This window comes from Nuphar pumila, chromosome 2, assembly GCF_984573655.1.
Source record: "Nuphar pumila chromosome 2, dmNupPumi1.hap1.1, whole genome shotgun sequence".
NCBI classification, from domain to species: domain Eukaryota; kingdom Viridiplantae; phylum Streptophyta; class Magnoliopsida; order Nymphaeales; family Nymphaeaceae; genus Nuphar; species Nuphar pumila.
In genome coordinates, this window is record NC_143250.1 from 42,095,220 (window position 1) to 42,117,390 (window position 22,171).

The 22,171-nt window shown below is 37.3% G+C and overlaps 2 protein-coding genes across 2 annotated transcripts; one reads left to right on the forward strand and one right to left on the reverse strand.

Moving 5' to 3' along the window:
• The first annotated feature begins 3,852 nt into the window (after positions 1-3,852).
• On the forward strand, positions 3,853-16,366 carry LOC149845341 (uncharacterized). The gene is made up of 9 exons (XM_089997578.1): positions 3,853-4,048; positions 5,789-5,899; positions 9,100-9,186; positions 9,757-9,836; positions 12,798-12,873; positions 12,991-13,063; positions 15,402-15,475; positions 15,794-15,887; positions 15,982-16,366. The coding sequence occupies exons 1-9, from the start codon at positions 3,910-3,912 to the stop codon at positions 16,055-16,057; spliced, it is 810 nt and encodes a 269-aa protein (XP_089853704.1). The 5' UTR covers positions 3,853-3,909; the 3' UTR covers positions 16,058-16,366.
• Positions 16,367-17,207: 841 nt separating this feature from the next.
• On the reverse strand, positions 17,208-21,696 carry LOC149845342 (uncharacterized). The gene is made up of 4 exons (XM_089997579.1): positions 19,853-21,696; positions 18,291-18,487; positions 17,618-18,068; positions 17,208-17,506 (listed from the first exon to the last, which is right to left on the reverse strand). The coding sequence occupies exons 1-3, from the start codon at positions 21,665-21,667 to the stop codon at positions 18,041-18,043; spliced, it is 2,040 nt and encodes a 679-aa protein (XP_089853705.1). The 5' UTR covers positions 21,668-21,696; the 3' UTR covers positions 17,208-17,506; positions 17,618-18,040.
• Between the last annotated feature and the right edge of the window lie 475 nt (positions 21,697-22,171).

Sequence of the window (22,171 nt, forward strand, 5' to 3'; positions counted from 1 at the left end):
TTTTCATGCACAACATATATATACAATGTTAGTGTTCTTTTTCTTATTTTCAAAAGCCATAAAGGGGCTACATACATTCTCATTTCAAGATTTACATAATATGCATATGAAATGGATTATTTCAAGTATACATGTTTATTCCTCAAACTGAATATTTGTTTTTTTCCCCATAAAACCTGATATTATCCATTATGTATATATATATATATAACCAAATTTCAAAACATATTCATTGAATGTTAAATCATAAATTTTTCTTGACCATATTCAAACACGCTAGTGAGAGGCCAAAACAATTTTTTTTTCTTTCTTTTGACCTAACTAATATTCAAATTGAATAGGCTGATAAATTTTTTTATTTTCTTATCATGCACATGAGCAAAGTGACAAACTAATTATAACAGAAATTTTTATTTCAAATGCACATGAGTATAAGTTGTTCATACATGACAGAAATTCATTTTAAACATATTTATATATGAATATGAATATTCATTACTTAAAAATGCATATGGCAGGTTGTTCATACAAATTTGTAATGTATATGAATAGGGTTGTTCACATTTGACCGCCACTCAAAAGCAAAAAAATTTATATGTAGGCACTGATCATATTTGTGATAAAACCCAATAAATAAAAATCCATGAGAATTGTTGTCATAAAAAGATAATAATTCATAGGTTTCATATATGAACAAGTGTTGTCCATATTATGACAACAATTCAAGTGATTAATATTTATGTAAATAGTTGTCATAATATGACAACAAATTCACAAAAAAAAACAACTTTCAATTGCACAATGTTGTCCATATTATGACATCTTTCATGATAAAATTCATGTGTATTGCTATCATAAAATGACATCAATTCAATAAAAGAATGCGTAAATGAACATGTTGTTCATGTTATGACAACTTCTTATTAAAACAAAAAAAACCAATGTTGTCATAAAATGACAGCAACCTAATAACAAAAAAAATATGTTTATATACTAGGTTGTTCATATATGACATCTCATACATAATAAACTTGTTTTTTAAACTACATGCAAGTGAGCAATAATGTTTCAATCTAAACAGATTTTTTTTTCTCTTAAAACTATATGCAAATGAGCAACTATCAATTATGGATCAACTTTGTCAATAAAAAAAAAATGCAGATTCAATGTAAATCATATACCCACATTTTTACACACACACACACACACACACACATATATATATATAGCATGAAAAAAATACAAACTGATGCATATACACATTTTTGTATACATTTATATATATATTTTCTTTTCAATGGTTCAAGAACAACATGAACAACTACATAACATATGCATAACACAATTTTTTTTCTTAACAATAAAACACAGATTGTTAATACGTCTATATATATATATATATTTCATGGCTTAACCCAAACCAGTTTCAAATAAAAAAACTAAAACTCAAACAAGTTTTTCTAAAGTCCGCCAAAACCGGTTTCTAAAATCAAACACAAAACGAGTTTCTAAAATCAAAACCGTTTTCTAAAGTCACACTTATATGTGTAATAAATTTTTTTCCTAAAACAAAACTCTAAAATCGATTTCAAAGAAAATCATAAGTCAAAACCGATTTTCAAATATCAACCCTCAAAACTATGCAACTCAGTTAAAAAATATCATATTCAAACCGAGTGGATCGGTTTCTAAAATGAAACCTTATATATATATATATACTAATACAAACCAGATTTATAATGTTACAACTCAGTTTCTATAATTCCAAAAACCGAGTAGCTCGGTTACTATCGCCTAAGCTCAAATCGATTTCATAAAGCAATACTCAAAAATGTCTACACTTATATATATGTATATTTTTTGTCACAAAAAATACTTAGATTCAAAGCTAGTTATATATATATATATATATATATATATATATATATATATATATATATATATATATATATATATATATATATATATATATTGGTAGCAAAACAAGGCCAAAATCGAAAATTGTATAGTCTAGATATGTATATAACAATTTTTTTATATTATATTTAGCATGTCATAACAAAAAGAGAACAACACAAAACGTCTTGCAGCCAAAAAAAAATTGACAAGTCCAACTCAAACCGGGCCTAACACATACCACTACCGTATAAAAGGGGTCAACACCTACCTTGCTTCACAAAAATTCGATAGGCACCATCCCTAGGTGCTAAAAAAATCTCATTCTCATGCTTAGTTCTACGACGATTCTCCTCCTTAATACCATCCCAATCATAAACAACAAAAACCAAATGAAAATCAGAAACCCTATCTCATAAAATGAGAAAAATGAAGGGAGCGAAAAGAACGGGAAGGTTGACCTACCCGGTCTACTCGTGCTTCACCCTTAGGCTAGGTGTTTCCAAAAATCTCAACCGACTGGACTCCGTAGTTGGCTGACCTCTTCAACTGCACCAACAATGGTTGGAAGGAAGAGTGGTACCTCACAAAGATCTAAAAATTCCAACAACACTAAAACTTGTTTGTGCTGGGGAAGAGAGAGAGAGAGAAAGAGAGAGAGAGAGAGAGAGAGAGAGAGAGAGAGAGAGAGATCCCCTCCTCTCTTCCTTTTCTCTATTGCATTCTCTTTGACTTCTTGGAATATTTCTTTTTCATTCTTCTAATTTTTTTTTAATCCATAAAATTGATTGGGCAGCTGGGCGACACAGCCTCTACTCTCAAATGGGAGTAGTGCCAATGCATGAAGATATAGCAAGAAGTGGTATTTGCTATTTTTTGTGTCTCTAGTTTTTTTGAATGGGTATAGGCGGTGGCAAAGGGGATTTATAGCATTCAAGTAGGTTCATGATGAACCACTACACAAGTTTAGGGCCGGACAGCCTGACAATGCATGCAGACCCAACTCTCCATGCATTGGCCCAACATGATGTGGCTTTGAAAAGCTATTTTTCTCTTTAAAGCCTTATTTTTACTTTTCAAATCACCTCAATCTACAAAATAATTTTAAAAACCCAACCTTGGTCAAAGCCTAGTCAAAGTACATGAGACCAATATGGGTCTCATGCAGTTGACCCAACTGGCCAACCCAGGTTGGGATGAATATGTCTCTCAAAGTAAAAAATACCCTTACAAGACTTTGAATTTACTCGAATTGCCCTTAGAACTTGCCGATGGTGTTTTGAAGTCAATTCAAGTCTGATTTCGAGTAAATAAAAGTCAAAATTTATTAAAATTTCGTTATGAATCTATTTCCAACCTCGAAAATAGGGTTTGCTGGCCCTAAATGTCCGAAATTATTTTTGAAAGAAAATTACTCAAAAATTAAGGTTTTTACAAACACAATATGAAAAACTATTAGAAAATATTTTATATCACTTTCATGTCACTAATGAAATGTTGATAATTTCGAAATAAGTGATATTTTGAAAACAATGTATTTTCTAATATTATATTAACCTTTGAAAACGACTATATAAAATCGTGATGTTTTCAAAGCAATATTTGTGACATAGATTTCAGCCAAGTATGCCTCCACAATACTTCTCAATATTGAGAATTCTCACCCAAGACATTTAAACACTCAATTTGGACCTGAGAAACGTATTAGACCAAACCAGATCCATTCAGAGGTATTAGATTTAGAGTCCATGTTCTGAGACTTTGATCCAATAAGTCCAGATATATCATGTTAGTCTACTTTACACGGAAATTCAAACAGAATACTGATTGGTATTCGGAGAAGAAAGACTCAGATCCTGATCTGGTAAAAGGTCTTCCAACCGGATCCAGAGTCCCGATCCGAACTTTCAAGGCTGATTAGGTCGGACCCGGTCTAACTTCAGAGCCGATCCAAAACCGATCTGTTTACGTTCCCTTCAGTCCGGCGGCGCCCGATCGGAAGGGGCCGGGACGATGCTTCGCCGTTTCATGGAGAGCGGCCTGGTGGGACCTACCGCCATTAGGGTTAGGGCTCCCGATCGCGTCCGATCAAAACCTCCGATTCCGTCGCACAGGAATTCCGTTCCTTTCTCTTCGATGTCGATTCGTTCAGGTTTTTCTTGTTTTGTTTTTTTTTTCCTCCTTTAGGCGAAGAAATTGATGCCTAATCTTCGTTCTGTATTTTTTTTTCATTGAATTTCGTTAACTTCGAGTTGTTTAATGATTATCTTTCGATGATACTGAAGTCTACTGTCGGTTTGTGTTGATTCATCAATACTTTGTTGTTTACTTGATCCGCTATTCACAAGTGTAATTCTTTGATCCTCTTATTGTGGTTATTTGAGCGAATTGGAGATTATGTACCTCATTTTACTGGTAACGTTTGCTGGGGTATGGTTAGAATGAAATGTGGTTGTCAATAATGCATCATCCAGAAGAATCTGTTCACTTCACAAGTGATAGTTTTTGGTTATCCACTAACTAAAACTGCTTCTAAATGGCAATGCAAATTTTTACATTTTTTTTTTCATTGTGGGTGCAACGCCATCATGGACTGTTCCAGCTTCATGTGGTGTGGAACTGTAGATGAACTTCCTTTGTTTTAAGTGGTGTTAGACTGATTACATGTAGATCCTAGAAATCACATCTAAATTATAATTCCGCCACACTTACAATATGCTGTATATGTAACTGATCACCGAAAATCCCTAGGGTGATTAACGTGAGTAAAGTTGGGCATATACACCACAAACAGCTCGATAGACCACCATACCCTGACCACCAACATCCTCGATGGCCCGCTCTAGGGTGGAGCATTCAATCCAGCATCAAGTCAAAAGTAATTCTCTCTATTTTCCGTTCTTACCACAATCCAGTTAGCCCTTTCCTACATTGTCCCTTCTGAGAGTGGAACTCAAGATGTGATGTTGCTTTGATGCCTTATGGGAGTTGGACTGGTTGAATTGAAGATGTGAGGTTGCTTTGATACCAGATACTAGGTACTTATCTGATACAGATGCAAAGTCCTAGGGTGATTAAGATGTATGAAGCTAGCATTTATATCACAAAGACTGTATGTGGTAGCGTAGCCCGGGGGGAATTAGATTTTGGGATACGACATGGTGGACATTGGCACCCAAAAAAATTTCTTTCCTATTACAGCTTTGTAATTTGGATGACTGGTGGTATCGGAACATGCAATCTGATGGTCATGCCATCGTCTGATCCCTGCCTTGCATAGAAGCTTTGATGGTACCTCCAAAGTGATAAAAAGATAATAGGGTTTTGTGTCAGCACAGCAGTGGATGCTAGATTTTCAGTACTGCAATGTGATTGGCACAATGGAAGAATAATGTTACCAAAATGCAATATGACAAGACTTCACTGAATACTATAACAAGTAGTTGAACAATGTCAGTTGAGGAGACTTATGTGTATCATCTGAAGATGGTGGAGGAGAGTTCATGAATGCATTTTCTCTGTTGATTCTTAGTGCATACTGAATCTGTTGAAGTCTCATTCCTTGGCTTTTAAATTTTTTTATGTCTCTTTCTTCATTATTAGAGGAGAAGAAGGTTTAATAGATGCTGTCCATGCACCCTTTAGTTCATTTTACAAAAAAAATGATTATTATCTTGTGACATTGGCATTTGGTACTAAGATACTCATGAGCCTTTTAGTTTATTGTTTTTGTTATTGATGTGTAATTATGAAATTGTCATTGTAACTTGCTCCATAATGAGTGTTTCATTAACATTCTATAATGCATCAATAACAGTCGATAATGGTTCAAAATATTGGTGATTTAAATTGCATCAATTTGAAACTCATTAAATGATATGTATCTTAGCAGGAACCTCTAAACTAAAAGCATATGATGCATTGCTATTGGATGCTGGAGGAACACTTTTACAAACCGCTTCTCCTGTTGCAGAGACATATGCGGCAATTGGTGCAAAATATGGTTAGTTGAGCTTTGGTTCCCAACTTTTGCCTAATTAAACTAAGAACAAGCTAAAGCCATCTTAGTTACTGGTAGAGTTGCCTTATCTTTAATCTAGGGCTCTTGGGTTTGAATCAATGTCATTGATATCAGCAATATTTTGAAAATATTGCGATCATATTGGCAAAATATCATGATATTTTGAAAATATCTCCCAGATATGAAAATATAGTGATTTATATTTTATCACGATATTTTCTTGATATATTTTGAAAATATCATGATTTTTCCAAATTTTTATCTTTAATAAATTTAAGGCTTTTTAAAAAAAGCAAAATCTGAAAACAGATGCGATAATATCGTGATATTATCATGAGATATAAAATTTGCCAATATTTTGAAAATATCACAATATATTCCCGAGATTATCGGCTACCTTGAAATAGTTGATAATATCACGATTTTTTCAATATATTGGCGATATCGATGACTCTGGTTTGAATCATAGTAAAAATATTGGTCTCAGTTATATCTCGATTAGGCAATTTCTTGTGATAATATAGGTTTAGTTGACAAATCTCAGGAAAATCCCGGTGGTTAAAAGTTTAAAAAAAATGTAAACATAGCATAAACAAGTAAGAAAATAACATGTTTAGATAAGAAAATACACATAATAAAAGAAAAAGTAAAAATATAAAAGCAAGAAGAAAAGCATATTTAAGATGTTAAATAACTGATAACATTGTGATTTTATCATGATAATATCGTGAGATTATTGCAATAATATATATTATATAATTTCTGATATTTTCAAAATGTTGCAAGATTTGGCCTTTATTATCGCAGTGATATAATCACAATATTTTCAAAATATCACCTATATATGTGACTATGGTTTGAAACCCACAGGGTATCATCCCCTATCTTGTTTTCCTCGCATTGGAGGTGGGGAAGAGAATTATGGTAACAAATAAATAACTGGTAGAGAGCGACAATCACTGAAAATAAAAGCAATATATTAAGACATTTATAAATGGGTAGGCACATAAATGGATCCAAATGAAATGGGTTTCCATCTTTCCAAATATTTAATGGCCATGAAATATGGAAGTTATTCTAAATACAATCATGAATGGAATATATACCACCTTCATAGTGTTCCAAACCTATATCTCTCTCTCTCTCTCTCTCTATATATATATATATATATATATATATATATATATATATATATATATATATATATATATATATATATATATATAGTCTTCTGTCATGTAAAACCAAACTTGTCAACCAATGTTCATAATGATGTGTGTTTGTTGAGTGCATGTGTATACTGTCAAAGATATTGCTGATCTTTTTTTAAAGAAAGAAATATATTGCTGATCTTTTGAATATATTTGTGACATGAACACTATAAATTCAAATCCTACTGAAAAGGTAAAATATCATAATATATTCAAAACATCAGCAAAATAGGTCTATTACGATACATCAAGGAAATTTCAGGAAATTATAGTATGCCATATTTTTCATTTTGAGGACCAAAAGAATATAACATACCCATTTTGTTTTGATCGAAAAGAAAATGAAATGGTTTTTTGAAACAACTAGAGATAGTTTTGGGATTCTTTTGGATTGAAACAATTAGGAAAAATAGAAATTGTAGATATTTTAGCAAATTTATGTTTATGTTTCTTTTATCAACATTAAGGTTCTTTTTGTAACTTGTATTTACAAAACTTTTTATTTTTTTCCTTTTCAATTGCCGTGATTTTTAAAGATTTATAAGGAGGCCCATAATACCCCAAGATTTTGCCTTGCCAAGATGTAACTGATTCTTGTAGATGACTCTCTCTCTCTCTTTGTGTGTGTGTGTGTATACACACACATGCACACCCCTATGTCACACGGACTCTTCTAACAGGGCACTGCACCCGCGTCGCACCCGCACCCATGTGGGTGCGACACTTGGACACGACTTCCTTTGTGTCAGGTGAAGTCAACCATACTGAGGTCCATTTTTGTCCAAAAGTAGATTCGGTTAACCCTAACCAAGTCCAGTTATATCTATATTATGTATATAAATGCATAAATGCACACACATACACATAGGGTTAACTTAAAACTGTTCAAAATTATATATATACCCTCCCCGCACCCCCACACCCAAGTTTTTTTAAAGTGCCGAATCGCTGCACCCGCACCCGCACCTATGTGACATAGGCCCACCCACACCCACACACATTGTGCATCACTTGCACCTACACCTATCTCTTATTTTCTCAATTAAACCCTACATATAGGAGTTACATGCATTTTTTAGTGGAAAATATTTTTTGGATCATGTGAATGTGACTAGTGGTGTCAAGGGGTCGGGTTTGACCCAGACCGGACCCGTACTAAACCCTATAGGGTCAGGGTTTGGTAATAAAGAAGGAGGTCTGATTAGAAATGGGGTCAGACTCAAAGGGTCTGATTAGTATATAGAGCCAGGTATGGTTTGTGAAATTTCATGCCAGACCTGGATCCGACCCGAGCTCCGCTTAAGACCCGTGAGTTTCAATATAAAATAATACACAAAATACTATTTTACCGGGTTTGGACCAGGTCTGGTTTATGAAAACCTTATAGGACCCAGGTATGGTTTTTCTTATGGTGGACCCGGTACCTGCACCTCAAAGTCGGATCCTGGTTCACACTCACTTGGGTCCAAACCAGAACTGACCCATTGACACCCTTAACTGTGACGTGCATTCAGGTTTCTCAAGAGCTTCAAAAATCAACAGCTCACAATGTATCAAAATTTCATGACTCAAAAAACATGTTTTTACATAAAAAAAATGATCCAAGGTGTCATCCCTGGCAGAGAAGCCATGCTGAGTACATCTTTAAAGTCAGAGTGAGCAGATGTAGCTTGCACCAATGATTTTTAGCTATGCGGGACAGTGGGAGTTGGTGCACTCGGCGCATGTATATTTGTTTGTGTGTGTGCATGTGCATGCATGTGCTAGTAGTTTAGATACTCTTGATTTGATTAGTCTCCCAATGCTTCAGTAACTGCTGTCATCCGAACTAGCTTTCTCTGCGTTCGATGAATCAAGTAGCTATATTGAACAAGAACTCTTTTTGTTCATATTTGTTTGCAGAAAACTATTATTAGATGATAATGCCCATAGACACATACATGATTTTTTCTTTCAATTTTTTTCTCTAAGGGATCAAAGCAAGTGCTAGTGAAATAAAGCAAGGATTCAGGAGAGCTTTTTCAGCATCTTGGCCAGAAAAACTTCGATACCAGGCAGGTTTTCTACTTGGCCATAGTTTACAAGAACATATAACTAACTACTGTTGAAATTATTTCTCCTTAATCTGAGTTGTTTGGTGGTATGTGAAGTGGATCTCTTAAGTGCCAGTAACATAATTTCTCAATCAATATCCATATTTTTGTCTTTTTTTCCTTTCTCTTGATGTCCTGAGAAGAGTGTGTGAACAGTGTCGATGCTCCATGATGTCTCTCTCCATGAGTTGACTATTTGGTCAGAGCCATGGTCGTTTGTTAGTTTTTCATTAGTATGCAGTAACTTGTTGATAATGGATAGATATAGTGGGTACACATTTTATATTGTATATGTGCTGTACTATAAGTGCTGATATAGATTAGAATCCTTTGATTTCATCTTTTTCTTGTTGAGTTCATGTACATAACCATGAACCCTGTCAATTGATTACTATTTTCCTCCTTTCTTGGTGATCAATTGACCTGATTTTCAATTTTATTCTAGAATATTTTATTGCAAATGTGGATGACAAAGTCATGCCATGTTGGTCATCAATATATTTTGAAACTAATCACTTCATAAATTAACAGGGAGATGGACGTCCATTTTGGAAATATGTGGTTTCTGAAGCTACTGGCTGTGCAAACAATGAATACTTTGAAGAAGTCTATGAGGTAAATAGTTCTTCTGCTCTTTTGAAATTGTGGTGTCTTCTAAAAGGATGGAACAATCAATAAGACATAGTTTCTTGTTGATTGATTATTTATTTAGTTTTCATTTGGACTTCAGTTTGGCTGATTATTTATGACTTTTTAATTGATTTTATTGAAGAAATGTAATGGGAAATTTTGGTTGACTTGCATAGAGAAGTGAAGATATATCTTGGAGCAGGGTATTTGACTTTTACATTGTCAAGAAAGTGCTGATCCGAGAAAAAAAAGTGCATCAATAACAAATGGATGGATATGTAAGCTGCAGATTGATTTGTGAAATTTATTTTCTATATAAATGGTTACTATTAGAAAAAAAGGATAACATTAGAAATGAATATACCAAAACGTGCTTAGCAGTCTTACAATTAAAAGATAATCAAATGCTGTTTAAGATGGTTTGGACATGTTGCTCGGAGAACTATTATGACACCGGTGAGAAAGATTGACATGATACAGGTAGAAGGAATTAGAAAAAGAGGAAGACAGTTGAAGATATGAAAGGAGGGAGTCTGAGTCAATATGAAGGACTCTAAAGTGATTGAAGTTGTAGCTCTAGATAGAAATGAAAGAAAAAATAGGACTCACTAAACCAACACTATGTAGCCGGGAACTCTGATGATGATGATAAATTGTTACTGGCGTCTTGTGTAACTGTTGAAGTTTGGTGTGTACATCGGGAGTTGCTAAGTTTTTGGCCTTAACAGTAGTAGACCTTATTTTTTAATTAGATAGAAATAATTAATTCCAAAGAATGTATTTTATGCATTAAAGAATGGCTGTTAAGTGAAAATTGGAAAAGCATGGATATCTACCAAGGATTTTTCTGAATCTCTTAGGTTACTCTTAATGTTTTCCTTTGCTTTTAGTCACTCATCGAAATCTTATATGCCCTTTCTACTCAAACTTTCATCGTTGAAGTTAATATTTCTCTCCTGTCTTCCTCTCTTTGTAATTTCATGGTTTTGGCTCCACAGTTTTTTCATCTTTATCTGTCCCTATGTTCATCTGAATCGATAATAAATACCTATTCTGATGCTAGCATCTTCTGTGTTGTTCCTCTCTTGTCACTCTATTGAGGTGGTTAGTCAACAAGGTAACTATTTTTTTCCTTACAAATAGAAGATGCACTTAAAGGATTTATTGGCAATGTTATTTTCTCCTTTTATCATCTTGATTCAGTGCACTGGAATTTAAGCTGTCATGTAAGTTAAGTCTACGCATGCCTAATTTATTATGGTCCTGAATATGTATTAACCTTACCCAAATCCCTAGACACTCGTTGGTTTTTCCCTTTTTACCAAATTTTTAGTCCCTATTCGTACAGATCTCCTTTATGCTATGAATCACATTACTCACTTTTTCATTCTTGTTTCCTCACATACACAGATGTTCTTTCAACCTTTCTTTTCAACTAACAAAGATCCTGCTTCGAAGGAGTGATATATTGCCTCTGTTTGGTTTGAAAAATACAACTATATATATATAAGCGTGGTGAAAATTTCATTCTTCTCAATTTAAACAAGAACAGTTGGAGTGCAGGGGTGCCTTTTTAAGTTTGAGAATGTATGTTATAGGTATTTGTAATTTTGATTTATGCAAAAGATTTTATTATTTTGTATGCTTGACAGGTAAAAGATTAAGTTGCTGAGAACATACTGAAAACCAGAGCTTTAAATTCCTAAAGCATCAGCATCATGAAGTTAATTACAATTATTGTCAGTACGTGGTCATACATTTATGAAAAAGTGTAAAAATCTGTTGTTACCAACGTATGAACTGCTCCAGCAAGATTGTCCATTAATGGTTTACTGCAATATTTTATCTTCCCTTCTCATTGCTCAACGGAAATAAATAATAGACAAAATAAACCAAATCAAATTGCTGTATTCTTTTGTGAGGTTTTGTGTATGTGATGGTTGCAATGTTGGATCACTTCCACACCACTTGGCTCTTTTATTTGTTTACAGTAGTTTCTCTTTCTGGACATTTTATTCATACTGAATTAGTAGATCGATAGATTCATGCATTACCCTAAATATTAGGGGTGGCAATCGGGTCGGGTCGGCGGGTTGGTGGGTCAGAATACCTCAACCTGAACACGACCCGTTTATTAAACGGGTCGGATGTGGCAAACACGAACACGACCGGTTTATTAAATGGGTAACCCGACATGACATGGTTAACCCGTTTAATAAACGGGTCGACACCCGATTCCACGACGTCGATAGGGGTTTTCGAGTTTTTTCTGGTAGTTGCCGACACAAAACCCCTTTTGTTGGAAAGGGGTTTTCTGATAGGATGCTCGCCGGGGCTCACTGCCTCGCCGGCGATGTCCTATGTCTCACCGGGGTTCGTCGTCGTGCCGATGAAGTTTGCTGTCGTCAGAGACGCAGAAGGAGCTTTTCCTCTCTTCGGTCTCAACGATGGCCGACCATCAGGCTGCTGTCGACAGAAGGCTCCAAGAACCTCTTTCGGAGGCCGCCATCGCAGGGTTGTCGGATGGTTGCCGGTAAATGACGTGGGTCACCAAGCATTGCCGACGTTTTCTTCCTTTGACCCCGATCATGATGTTAATGGGGGACGGTTGCCATCGCCAATGGCCTTTCAGCTGGCTGTCGGTGCCGGTGACCTCTGGCTGCCGCTTAGGCGACGTGGGTTGGCTATTTCTCTCTTGCGGGTTGACGGGTTCGCGTAAACGGGTTGACCCGCCCGCCTAACCCGTTTATTAAACAGGTCAAACGGGTTGGCATACCCCTAACACGAACCTGACCCATTTAATAAACGGGTTAGGCGGGTCGACCCGTTTACGACATGAACCCGTTTAAGCCAAACCCTAACCTGGCTAAGAAGCGGGTTGGTGGGTCGGGTGAGATTTTGCCACCCCTACTAAATATATGACTGACTGTCCTTTCAACTTTTCAGCACTTTGCACAAGGTGATGCGTGGAGAATGCCATCTGGAGCTTATGAAGTGCTTCATAATTTGAAGGATGATGGAGGTTATATGTTCTAGACATTTTGTTTTCTTCTTTCTTTTCCTGAAAATTTTTGCCTGTAGTCCTAATATCCAAAGTGTGTGCATTTCCTCCAGTCTGACTTAATGGTTGTATATACAGTTAAATTGGCGGTTGTATCAAACTTCGATACACGGTTAAGGAAGCTATTGAAGAGCCTTAATATCTCAGATTTGTAAGTATTAACTCTTCCATTGTATTTTTCTGAATCCAATTGTCCACCAGTATGTTAGAAGTATGTGAAATCTACTAGATTCTCCACTTAGTATTCTATTAGATTCCATGGAATCACTTTTCTTTACTTGATGTGATTGTCAAGAATATTGGCTTAGGTTATTTCGTTATGCATCACTATATTATGCAAATTTTGGTTTTTAGACTGGTAGAGTTTGCTACGGTGGAAACTGGCATCTATATGTATTTCTTGACAGTGAAATTAATTTCCATGGTCATTAAGATTCATTTGTACTTAAAGTTTGTCCTAGATGAAGATGCTAAGGGATCTTTATTATTGAGATTGACAGAGAGAATGTCAGTAGGGGATGCTAGCTAACTAGTTCTTATTGAGAAGATTGGCAGAGTCTCATGTACAGTCATCATACTTATTTTTCTGTTTTTGTGTTTTACTTTTTCCTTTTAAGATACAAAGATTTTGGTCCTATGTCTTGAAACACTGAAATTCAACTTACTACTTGGCTTAGGCTGGTTTCATGGTGAGCCTTAAAGTCCACCTGCACTTAGTGGTCTTGATAATTTTATTACAGGATATCCGGAGAGTAGGGGTGGCAAAATCTGACACGACCCGCCAACCCGCTTCTTAGCCGGGTTCGGGTTTGGCTTAAACGGGTTCATGTCGTAAACAGGTCGACCCGCCTAAACCGTTTATTAAACGGGTCGGGTTCGTGTTAGGGGTATGCCAACCCGGCTGACCCGTTTAATAAACGGGTTAGGCGGGCGGGTCAACCCGTTTACCCGAACCCGACCCGCCAATCCGTCCGTCGACCCGTTTACCCGACCCGACCCGTTTATTAAATGGGTTAACCGTGTCGTGTCGGGTTACCCGTTTAATAAATGGGTCGGGTTCGTGTTTTCCACAGCCGACCCATTTAATAAACGGGTCGGGTTCGTGTTGAGGTATGCTGACCCGCCAACCCGACCCGATTGCCACCCCTACCGGAGAGCTTGTCACTCATCTAAGAAGACCAGGTCTGTACAATTGCAGCCAATAAGAGATGTCAGCATTTTGAGGACATTAGTTGAGCTTTCTTGACGGAGTTACTCTGTTTAAGTTTGATGTGATACAAATCATTACATGGTCAATCTTTGTGCCCAAGGGTCCTTCTAATGGTGATTGTAACAGCCAATGAAAACATATTCACATTGCAGATCGGACTTGGTATATGGTTGCCATCTTCATGAGTTATGAAGTTAATCTTGAAGGCTTCAAGGTCATGGTCATCTGTCAATTTTATCATGGACCCTCAGTTTCTGCATGTCTTGATTAATGTCTGCTCACTCACGTTATTCGTATGAGTCTTTGGTAAGACTTGCTCAAGAACCAAAGCTTGTCTAGATCACTGATTCTCTGCGATTGATGACCCATTTCTCCAAGTTGGTCAAGTTGCTGAGCTATGCTGAGCCTGCCACAAAATGAAGTTCCAGTTCCAGTTCCAGTAGTTCCAGTTGCCCAACAAGCTTATGGTGGTAATTTTTGTTTCCCATTTCTGTGGGCAGAATTGGTATAACTGATAAACGAGAGATTGAAGGGAACATGTGTTACAAGAATGGAAGATTTGTGACATAGGCAGTGTTTAACTGTATAACTGAATTGCATGTGGAGAGTTCCTACTGAATCCTAGTGACAGATTATATTATGAAAACGCACTCCCCAACAGATGGAGCAGGGTCTTCGGGTATCTAGTGATCTGTGACCTCAACCATGAACCTGGTATCCATCTGTCATAAACTTGGTTAGTGCATGCTAAAGGTGCATTATTTTACACAAGCCACGTGGTCATGAATTCATTAGTTCTTTTTTCTTAGTCTGCATCTTCATTACTTTAATTAATTATTGCTTGGAATGGAACTCTCTTTCTTCGTGGATATGATGGTTAGTTGGATTGAAACATGAATTGGAGATTATTATAAGCAGGTAGTATGACAAAGAGTGTGATCTTTGCTGCAGTTTCTGAAATTTATTTTGGGGCATACATCTGTTGGTTTGTGGTAGCGTAAGATAATGTCTTCTGCAAAGACATTTTCCAGTTGTAATTTACTGTATTTAGCAAGGATATGGCTTCCCTTTGTGTGATTTTAGTTTTCTGAGTGAATGTCATGTTTATTCTTTTATATACCCTTTTGCTATTAATATATTCAGGAACAACACTGCTATACGATTCTAAAATTGCAATATTCAACGCTTCTCCTATGGCATTATTCCCATTTTCTTACCATTAACCCTGTTGCATTGAAGACTTCAATGAGAAATCATTACATATGGCCATGTGTTTCAGGTTTGATGCTATTATAGTATCTGCAGAAGTTGGATATGAGAAACCTGCAGCTGAAATCTTCTGGTCTGCGCTAGGTATGATGGTTTTCCAAGTTCTAATGTGACTGAAAGGCACATGGCTTGTAGCTTTTTCGTTATGCTTTTATTCAGTTGTCCTATTTGAAAACTTCGGATAGTGGTAGTTTGTAGTACTTCAAAAAAATAACCTGTTACTATGTTGATTTTAGCATGCTATATCTACTTCCAATATGAGAACAAAGCAAGAAATTACCAGTTGGATGTTTCGTTAACAAGAGTTTTACCACCAATGTCCTGACCCAATAACTTGTTTGTCACTAAATCTACCACGCCATGGTTAACCTTCAAGGCTTTCTTGGCCATACTATGATGCAGATCAAATTGATGTGGAGGCTAGTAGAGCAGTTCATGTTGGAGATGACCTTAAAGCTGATAAGTTTGGTGCAAATGCTGTTGGGATAGATTGCTGGTCTGTTTTCATCTTCCTTTTTTATGCTTTCTTCCCCCAACATTTATGACCGTGTCATCAGATTATGCCTTTGACTGATTCATGATCCATGTAGGCTGTGGGGCACAGATGTGAAAACGTTTGACGAGATTTACAGTCGGATCATGACATTGACTGTCCAAAAGGAGTGATTTAAAATGCATGAAGGCTTTTAAACACTGCCAGATTTTTCGTGAGCAGTTTTGACATCTCATCTGGAATGCGGTTTCTGGCTGTTCTGGCCCTGATTTCTTCCGGAAGTTGGGTGAGAGAAAAGGGTTCTGGCTATGCCCTTGGTGTTGATACCTGAGTAATCTAAGTTTCAATCTTATTCCAACCGGCACCTGAAATTGCATCTTGTACTTCAATTTCAGCTTTAGGAAAGCTAAAGTTCATGGCTTTGAAAGCTGAATAAAAGATCATGGCTCTTCTTTGTTCGATTGAAGCAGAACTTTAGATTATTAGACTTTTATGTGACTACCAGACCGTTGAATGATATGATACATTTGCATGTGCTCATCAACTAAAATGTGGTTGCCTGGTAACCAAAATGAGAAAAAATAATTGACATAGCCTTCCTTTTGGTGAGGCAGGCATGCCCCAGGTGCAACCCATTTTTCTGCTATATACAAATGAGATCATGGCTTTGTATATTTTGGTAGGATACAAGGCCCACTTGATCCGGATCATACAGGAGCTATTTAGAGGTGGCAAGTTTAGAGCTGTATCTCATATTTAGAAGTTTATATGTTTCACTTCAAGGGGTTCTAATCACAATTGGAGCTTTGCATTTTTGGACCAAATCCAAACTGAAGCCTATAGCACCAGTAACCATTTGGAGACATTTCGGCTGGTTTCTGGTTGATCCCATTCAAGACGCCATGAGTCCCCCAATTTAGCTGGATGGGGTCTCGGCTATCAAAAATGACAAAGAGATTCCACAGAAAAACTTGATGATACCTCTGGATTTTCTGAAGATGTTGAAGTTTTTTGGCTAAACTTCTCATGGAAACCTTAGCTTTGGGAAATTTGTCCTTTCAAATGCAAAAAGAAAAGATGGTAGCGGAGGACAAAAGGAACCAAAATCATCAGATTCTCCCAACTAGAAAATGTCCTTTTTTTTATTATGACAAGGAACCCTCGCCGAAGCAAGGAAAACCCCATGCACCAGCAGAGTTTGATCCAGTGCCTTCATCTCAGCACCCCCTCACAACCACCCTGCTGGCCACACAGGCGACCCAACTAGAAAATGTCATCAGTGCAATTAATGAGACTAGAAAATGTTGCTTGATGTGCCCAAAATTTTGTTAATGACTTATTTATTTTCAATCACAAGGTTTATAAGTTTACAAATATGTGAACCTCCTTTGTACAAAATCAAGAAAGCACAACTAGACCACGATTAAATACAACACTAAATGCAAGAGTTGAAAGCTGATTGGAAAACTAAGTTTTTGAGACCCTGGTGAGAGTGGGGTCCACGGCAAACGTCAATGACTCAGCGCAACAAGGCCAACCATTGGTCAGGCAAGTCTCAAGCAAGGAAATTTTGACTGCCCAAGTCCTAGAGTAGCTGATTCTTCAAATATCAATCCATTCTGCTGCATATGAAAAGAGAGACGATTAAATTGTTATAATTAGAACAACAGATACAGAAACAGCAGATGAGTTTGTAAAACAAGATGTCAAGCATTTAATAGGACCAACATTACCAAATAATAATGTTGGAAGCCAGATTGTGTTTCTGTATTGCAGAAGATTACATCTCAAGTTGCTGATGAATGTGCAAATTGAGGTGGGACTCGTCAAGAACTCAAGCAAATGGAGAAAGAGATAGCACAATCCCAGGCAGCTTTCAATCAGACTGATTCTTGCTAGCCAAGTCCCATAGGTAGCTGATTCTTCGAACTCTTCAAAACCACTCATCAGCCAAGCCTCAAAGCAACTTATCCACAGAAGATGTCATAAATCTAGCCTTAATTACGGACAACTTGTCCACAGAAGTCGTCAAGAATGCAAGGTAACGTATATTTTCTAAATAGATTCATGCCGGACGAGCCGAATCCCGAACTACAGGCGGGAAATTCTTTGACTGAGAGCTCCATAGGAACTCCCAATACTTGTTTAGCATATGGTCATTGGGGCAGACATCCATCCACCTCCCTGTACAAAATATTGCATATGCATCAGCTGCGTACCTGCACAGAAGTTGTTCCAGTCGGTGACTGGAAAATCATAGGACGCCTACCATTGGAACACACACATAACATAGATGTATTGAACTTAGTTGCTCAGAAGTGAAGATCATACATACTCATTGATGTAATTTAGTTTTTCTAGAGGAGATATTAAGACCTAGCACTGGTCAACAGATCAGCTACTTACTTGCCAATGCCATGAAGTTGAGTGACGTGTGTCCATTCACGGCTTAAATATTCCAAGGAAAAGCGTTGAAGTATTGCTGGTCGTTTCTTCTGCAAGCCAAGAGTTTTTGTCACCTGCTCTATTTCAGTAGCAGGAACCATTATCATTGTCTGTGGATCAGGACAGAGGCCAAAGAGATCCGCTATTACTTTCTTCGTCTGCATAAGAGACCAATATATAACTTTCATTGACGAGATCAGATACCAAATATAAAAATGAAACAATTGCACGTGCAAATAAACCAGAACTGAACTATGTACACTAGTTGAGGATACTAAGGACTCCATGAACGTTACTAGAAAGATCGCCAAGGAATTCTTATAACATTTGGTTTTCTATTGCAAATAAAGTACTTTAAGATTTGAAAAAAAAAACTAGCATCATGAATTGTAATAGGTGCTGTTTAAGTTCACCATGCCAATATCAATGGCTTCATGGCAATAGAACACGTTTGACTTCTGAAATTAAACTAAAGAATGTAGCAAACACACTTGGGCTTCTCTTCAACATCTAAGAGCTGCGTTAGTGTAGGATGAAGATTGATATTAAACCCATTGACAATATCATCCATCTATTTCCCGTAATGGACATGGGCAACCCTGAATTCTGTTGATCTCAAGAAGCATGGAAGTCCTTCCAAGGCTGCAAGCCTAACTTCATGTGATGTATCATGAATTTGAAATTTAAATTTTAAACAAAATTATCAAAACTCTTTTTTTTATCAAACTGGACTCGCATAAGAAAGTAAAGGTACATCTGCAATACCTAAATTAACCGAAATGAACAAAATGGACATTCAACCTCAATACACCATCACAAACCCCATCCTCCACCACCTCAAAAGGAAAAAGGAGCCACACAGATAGATATCTAAAATATGTAAAACACCTTCAATCATGGCCAACAGATCCAAGACCTTCCTAGCCAACGTAACAATGCACAAAGCATTGCGCAAATACCTACGGAACTGAAATAACCATCCTACTTCCTCAAATCCTTTAATTCTATTTTCAGTGCCTTGATTGCTTCTGATACCTTTTAATCTTGTTTCTTTTGCCATAGAATCAATAAATTGTTTTGCATCTTCTTTTTACCTTTATCTTTTCATATCAGCGAGGGGATTTTCTTCCAAGTATTTCTACTTCTCCAACTTCTATTATGATCCACATTGACATCATGATCAGATCAGGCCTTACAGATAATAAGCACCATCTTCATAACGAAGGAATTTAGATCTTACATTATCTGCTAATAGGCAAGCCAAGCTATGGTAGGCATATATTTTATATTTATACTATATGTTTGAAAACCATGAAAATTTTCAACACTCAAAGGCAATATATGTACATCCTTAGTGATATAGCAGGAAGAGGCATAATTCCACCTGCCATGAACCTGTTTAAAAGAAGAAATACATGGACTATATATGCACCAACTAAGTTATGTGTTAAATGTTGTTCTCAGGAGTTAGCTTAGCAAGGGAATCTCAGGATATTTTCATCAAACCAAATCAAACAATGAACCTGCGTTCCAGATGTATGATTGAGGCAGATGCAGATAACTAATATTTTCCACGGGTCATCATAATACTGTTCCTGCATAAGAGAAAATGGGGAAGGAGGTGGAACCCAATTGTTGTCTGAGGTCTTTCTTTTATAGGCATCCATCCACTTTTGCTCCTTTGTTAGCACAGAAGACTTCTTCTGCTTCTTCTCAGTATTGCCAGGCTTAATTATTACTGAAGATGGTGTTGCTGGTGACGATGTGGGGGTTTCCCTTTTACTTCCCTTCTTGAAAGCTTCATTTTGAACGATTTTGTTGAAGTATGGAGAAACTCTAAAGGTTGGGCATTCCCTAATTCTCTTGGATGGAGATATACCAAAATTCTCAGTTTTGCCTTTAGATTTTCTCTTGCTGCTCTTGACCATTTCCTTCTCTTCTCCTTTGATTCCTTCGCAATATGGAGATATCTTTATGGTCGAAGACGATAAACCAACATTTTCAAGGTCCACTTGGTTTGGTGCCGCCGCTACTTTTCTCATTTTCCTCTTGGCAATTTTCCCATCTCCATTGCATTCTTTTTCTTTGTTACCATCAAAATATGGAGAAACCGTGCTCCCAGGCTCCGCATTTTTAGCTGTATCAACAGAAGATGATGGGCTATGCATTTCACATTCCACCTTGGTTGGTTCCTCTACTTCTCTTCCCTTCCTCACCTTGGGCACTCTTGTCCCCTCAATTTGTTCTTTACTATTGAAGTGCAGAGGTGTTATCTGCTCGAATTCTTCGATATTCTCCATATCGAATGAAGGTGGTGTTCCAAGATCTTGATCTCCAATTTTAGTGGCTCTAACTGTTCTTGCTCTTTTCTTTTTGAGTATCTTCATCTCCTCGGTCTCTCCTCTACTACTGCAAAACATCGAGACCATAGGCTCCTCTTCAGCATTTTTCTTCAGAGCCATGGGAAATGACGAACTACAAATTCCAATGCCCATCTTTGGAGGCATTTCGATTTCCTTCCTTCTCTTCTTTCCTTTGGAGGTTTCCATGCCATCAATTTCCTCTTCTCCAACAGTATCCGGAGCCACTAAAGACGCGAATTCCGAATTTTCCTCAGGAACAATTGAAGACGATGAATCAGGATTCTCAATTCCTTCATTGTGGGTCACCACAATTTCTTCTCCCTTCACCCTCTCGGGTGTCTCCAACCCCCGAATTTCTTTCTTGCTATGGAAACATGGAGCTACCAAACGTTCAAACTCTACAATTCTCGTCGAATCCACGAGACTTTGCGAACTCGACCCGGTGGGTGCCGTGATTTTCCTTCCCTTCTTCCCCTTGGTCATCTCGAACCCTTCGATTTCTTTTGAACCCATTGAACACGATGACTCCGATTGACCACAATTCCCGAGTCCCGCCATGGTGGGTGTCTCGACCCTTCTTCCCTTCTTCCTCCTGGGAATTTCTTTCGCTTCACCACCCAATTCCGGGGACGCCAGACGCTTGAAGTCTGCAACTTTCCCAGGAGACAACGGCGACGATGGGCTAGGATGTTCGAACTCGGCCGGTGTGGGCGTTCCGAGTTCTCTCCCGTTCTTCCTCTTGCGTGGCTTCACCACCTCGCTGTGGAAATACGGAGACACCACGCGCGGTGAAGGAGGTGGGCTCGAGTTCTTCTCTTCTGTGCCGCTCTTCCTTCTTCTCCTTGTCCTCCCACCACCACCCTTCTTCTTCTTCTTCTTCTTCTTCTTCTCCTCCTCCTCTTTGGTGACTTCGTCTGTGTGAATGAAGTACGGTGACACCACCACCCGGGCGACCCCTGCCTTCCTCAGGATCATGTCTCTCGGCTCTCTCTCTCGCTCGCTCTCTCGCTAATGTGTTCTTGGTTCGATTCGGTCTTCAATGGTTGGATCTTTTTCTCCGGTTCTGATCAACAAATTTTTTCTCGAATCTGCATTTGTGTGACTGTGTCCATCAAGATTGAATCAAACCTGTTTTTTCAGGATCTCAATATTACATTCTAAAATGCAAATCCACATTCAAGTCTACTTCACTGCGTCGATCGTGGATTGAAAGTTTACAAATCAAGGTTTGGTTTTGAATCTTGGATTACATCAATCTTGACCCGACCAATATCCGATCCATTTGCAATGACTACTTTCAGAAACAAGCATGGTACACGTAAAAAGTACAATTTTAATCAGAATTAAAACGTGGTTGTAACACAAGATATATACTGATTTGAATCTGATTCAGTTCCAAAGTTAATCTAATCCATATATTTGTAAACACATTGGAAAAGTAATTTGCATATTATTTCAATGATATGTAATCAGAACTAA

Bases quoted from the DNA above. Each gene is read 5' to 3' on its own strand.
- LOC149845341 (XM_089997578.1), top strand. From the start codon at position 3,910: ATGCTTCGCCGTTTCATGGAGAGCGGCCTGGTGGGACCTACCGCCATT. The intron at 5,900-9,099 runs GTTAGTTGAGCT...TTTTTCTCTAAG, and splicing joins GGCAATTGGTGCAAAATATG to GGATCAAAGCAAGTGCTAGT. The intron at 15,476-15,793 runs GTATGATGGTTT...ACTATGATGCAG, and splicing joins AATCTTCTGGTCTGCGCTAG to ATCAAATTGATGTGGAGGCT.
- LOC149845342 (XM_089997579.1), bottom strand. From the start codon at position 21,667: ATGATCCTGAGGAAGGCAGGGGTCGCCCGGGTGGTGGTGTCACCGTAC. The intron at 18,488-19,852 runs GTTCATTGTTTG...TCTCTTATGCAG, and splicing joins ATCATACATCTGGAACGCAG to ACGAAGAAAGTAATAGCGGA. The intron at 18,069-18,290 runs GTAAGTAGCTGA...TATTTTGTACAG, and splicing joins CAACTTCATGGCATTGGCAA to GGAGGTGGATGGATGTCTGC.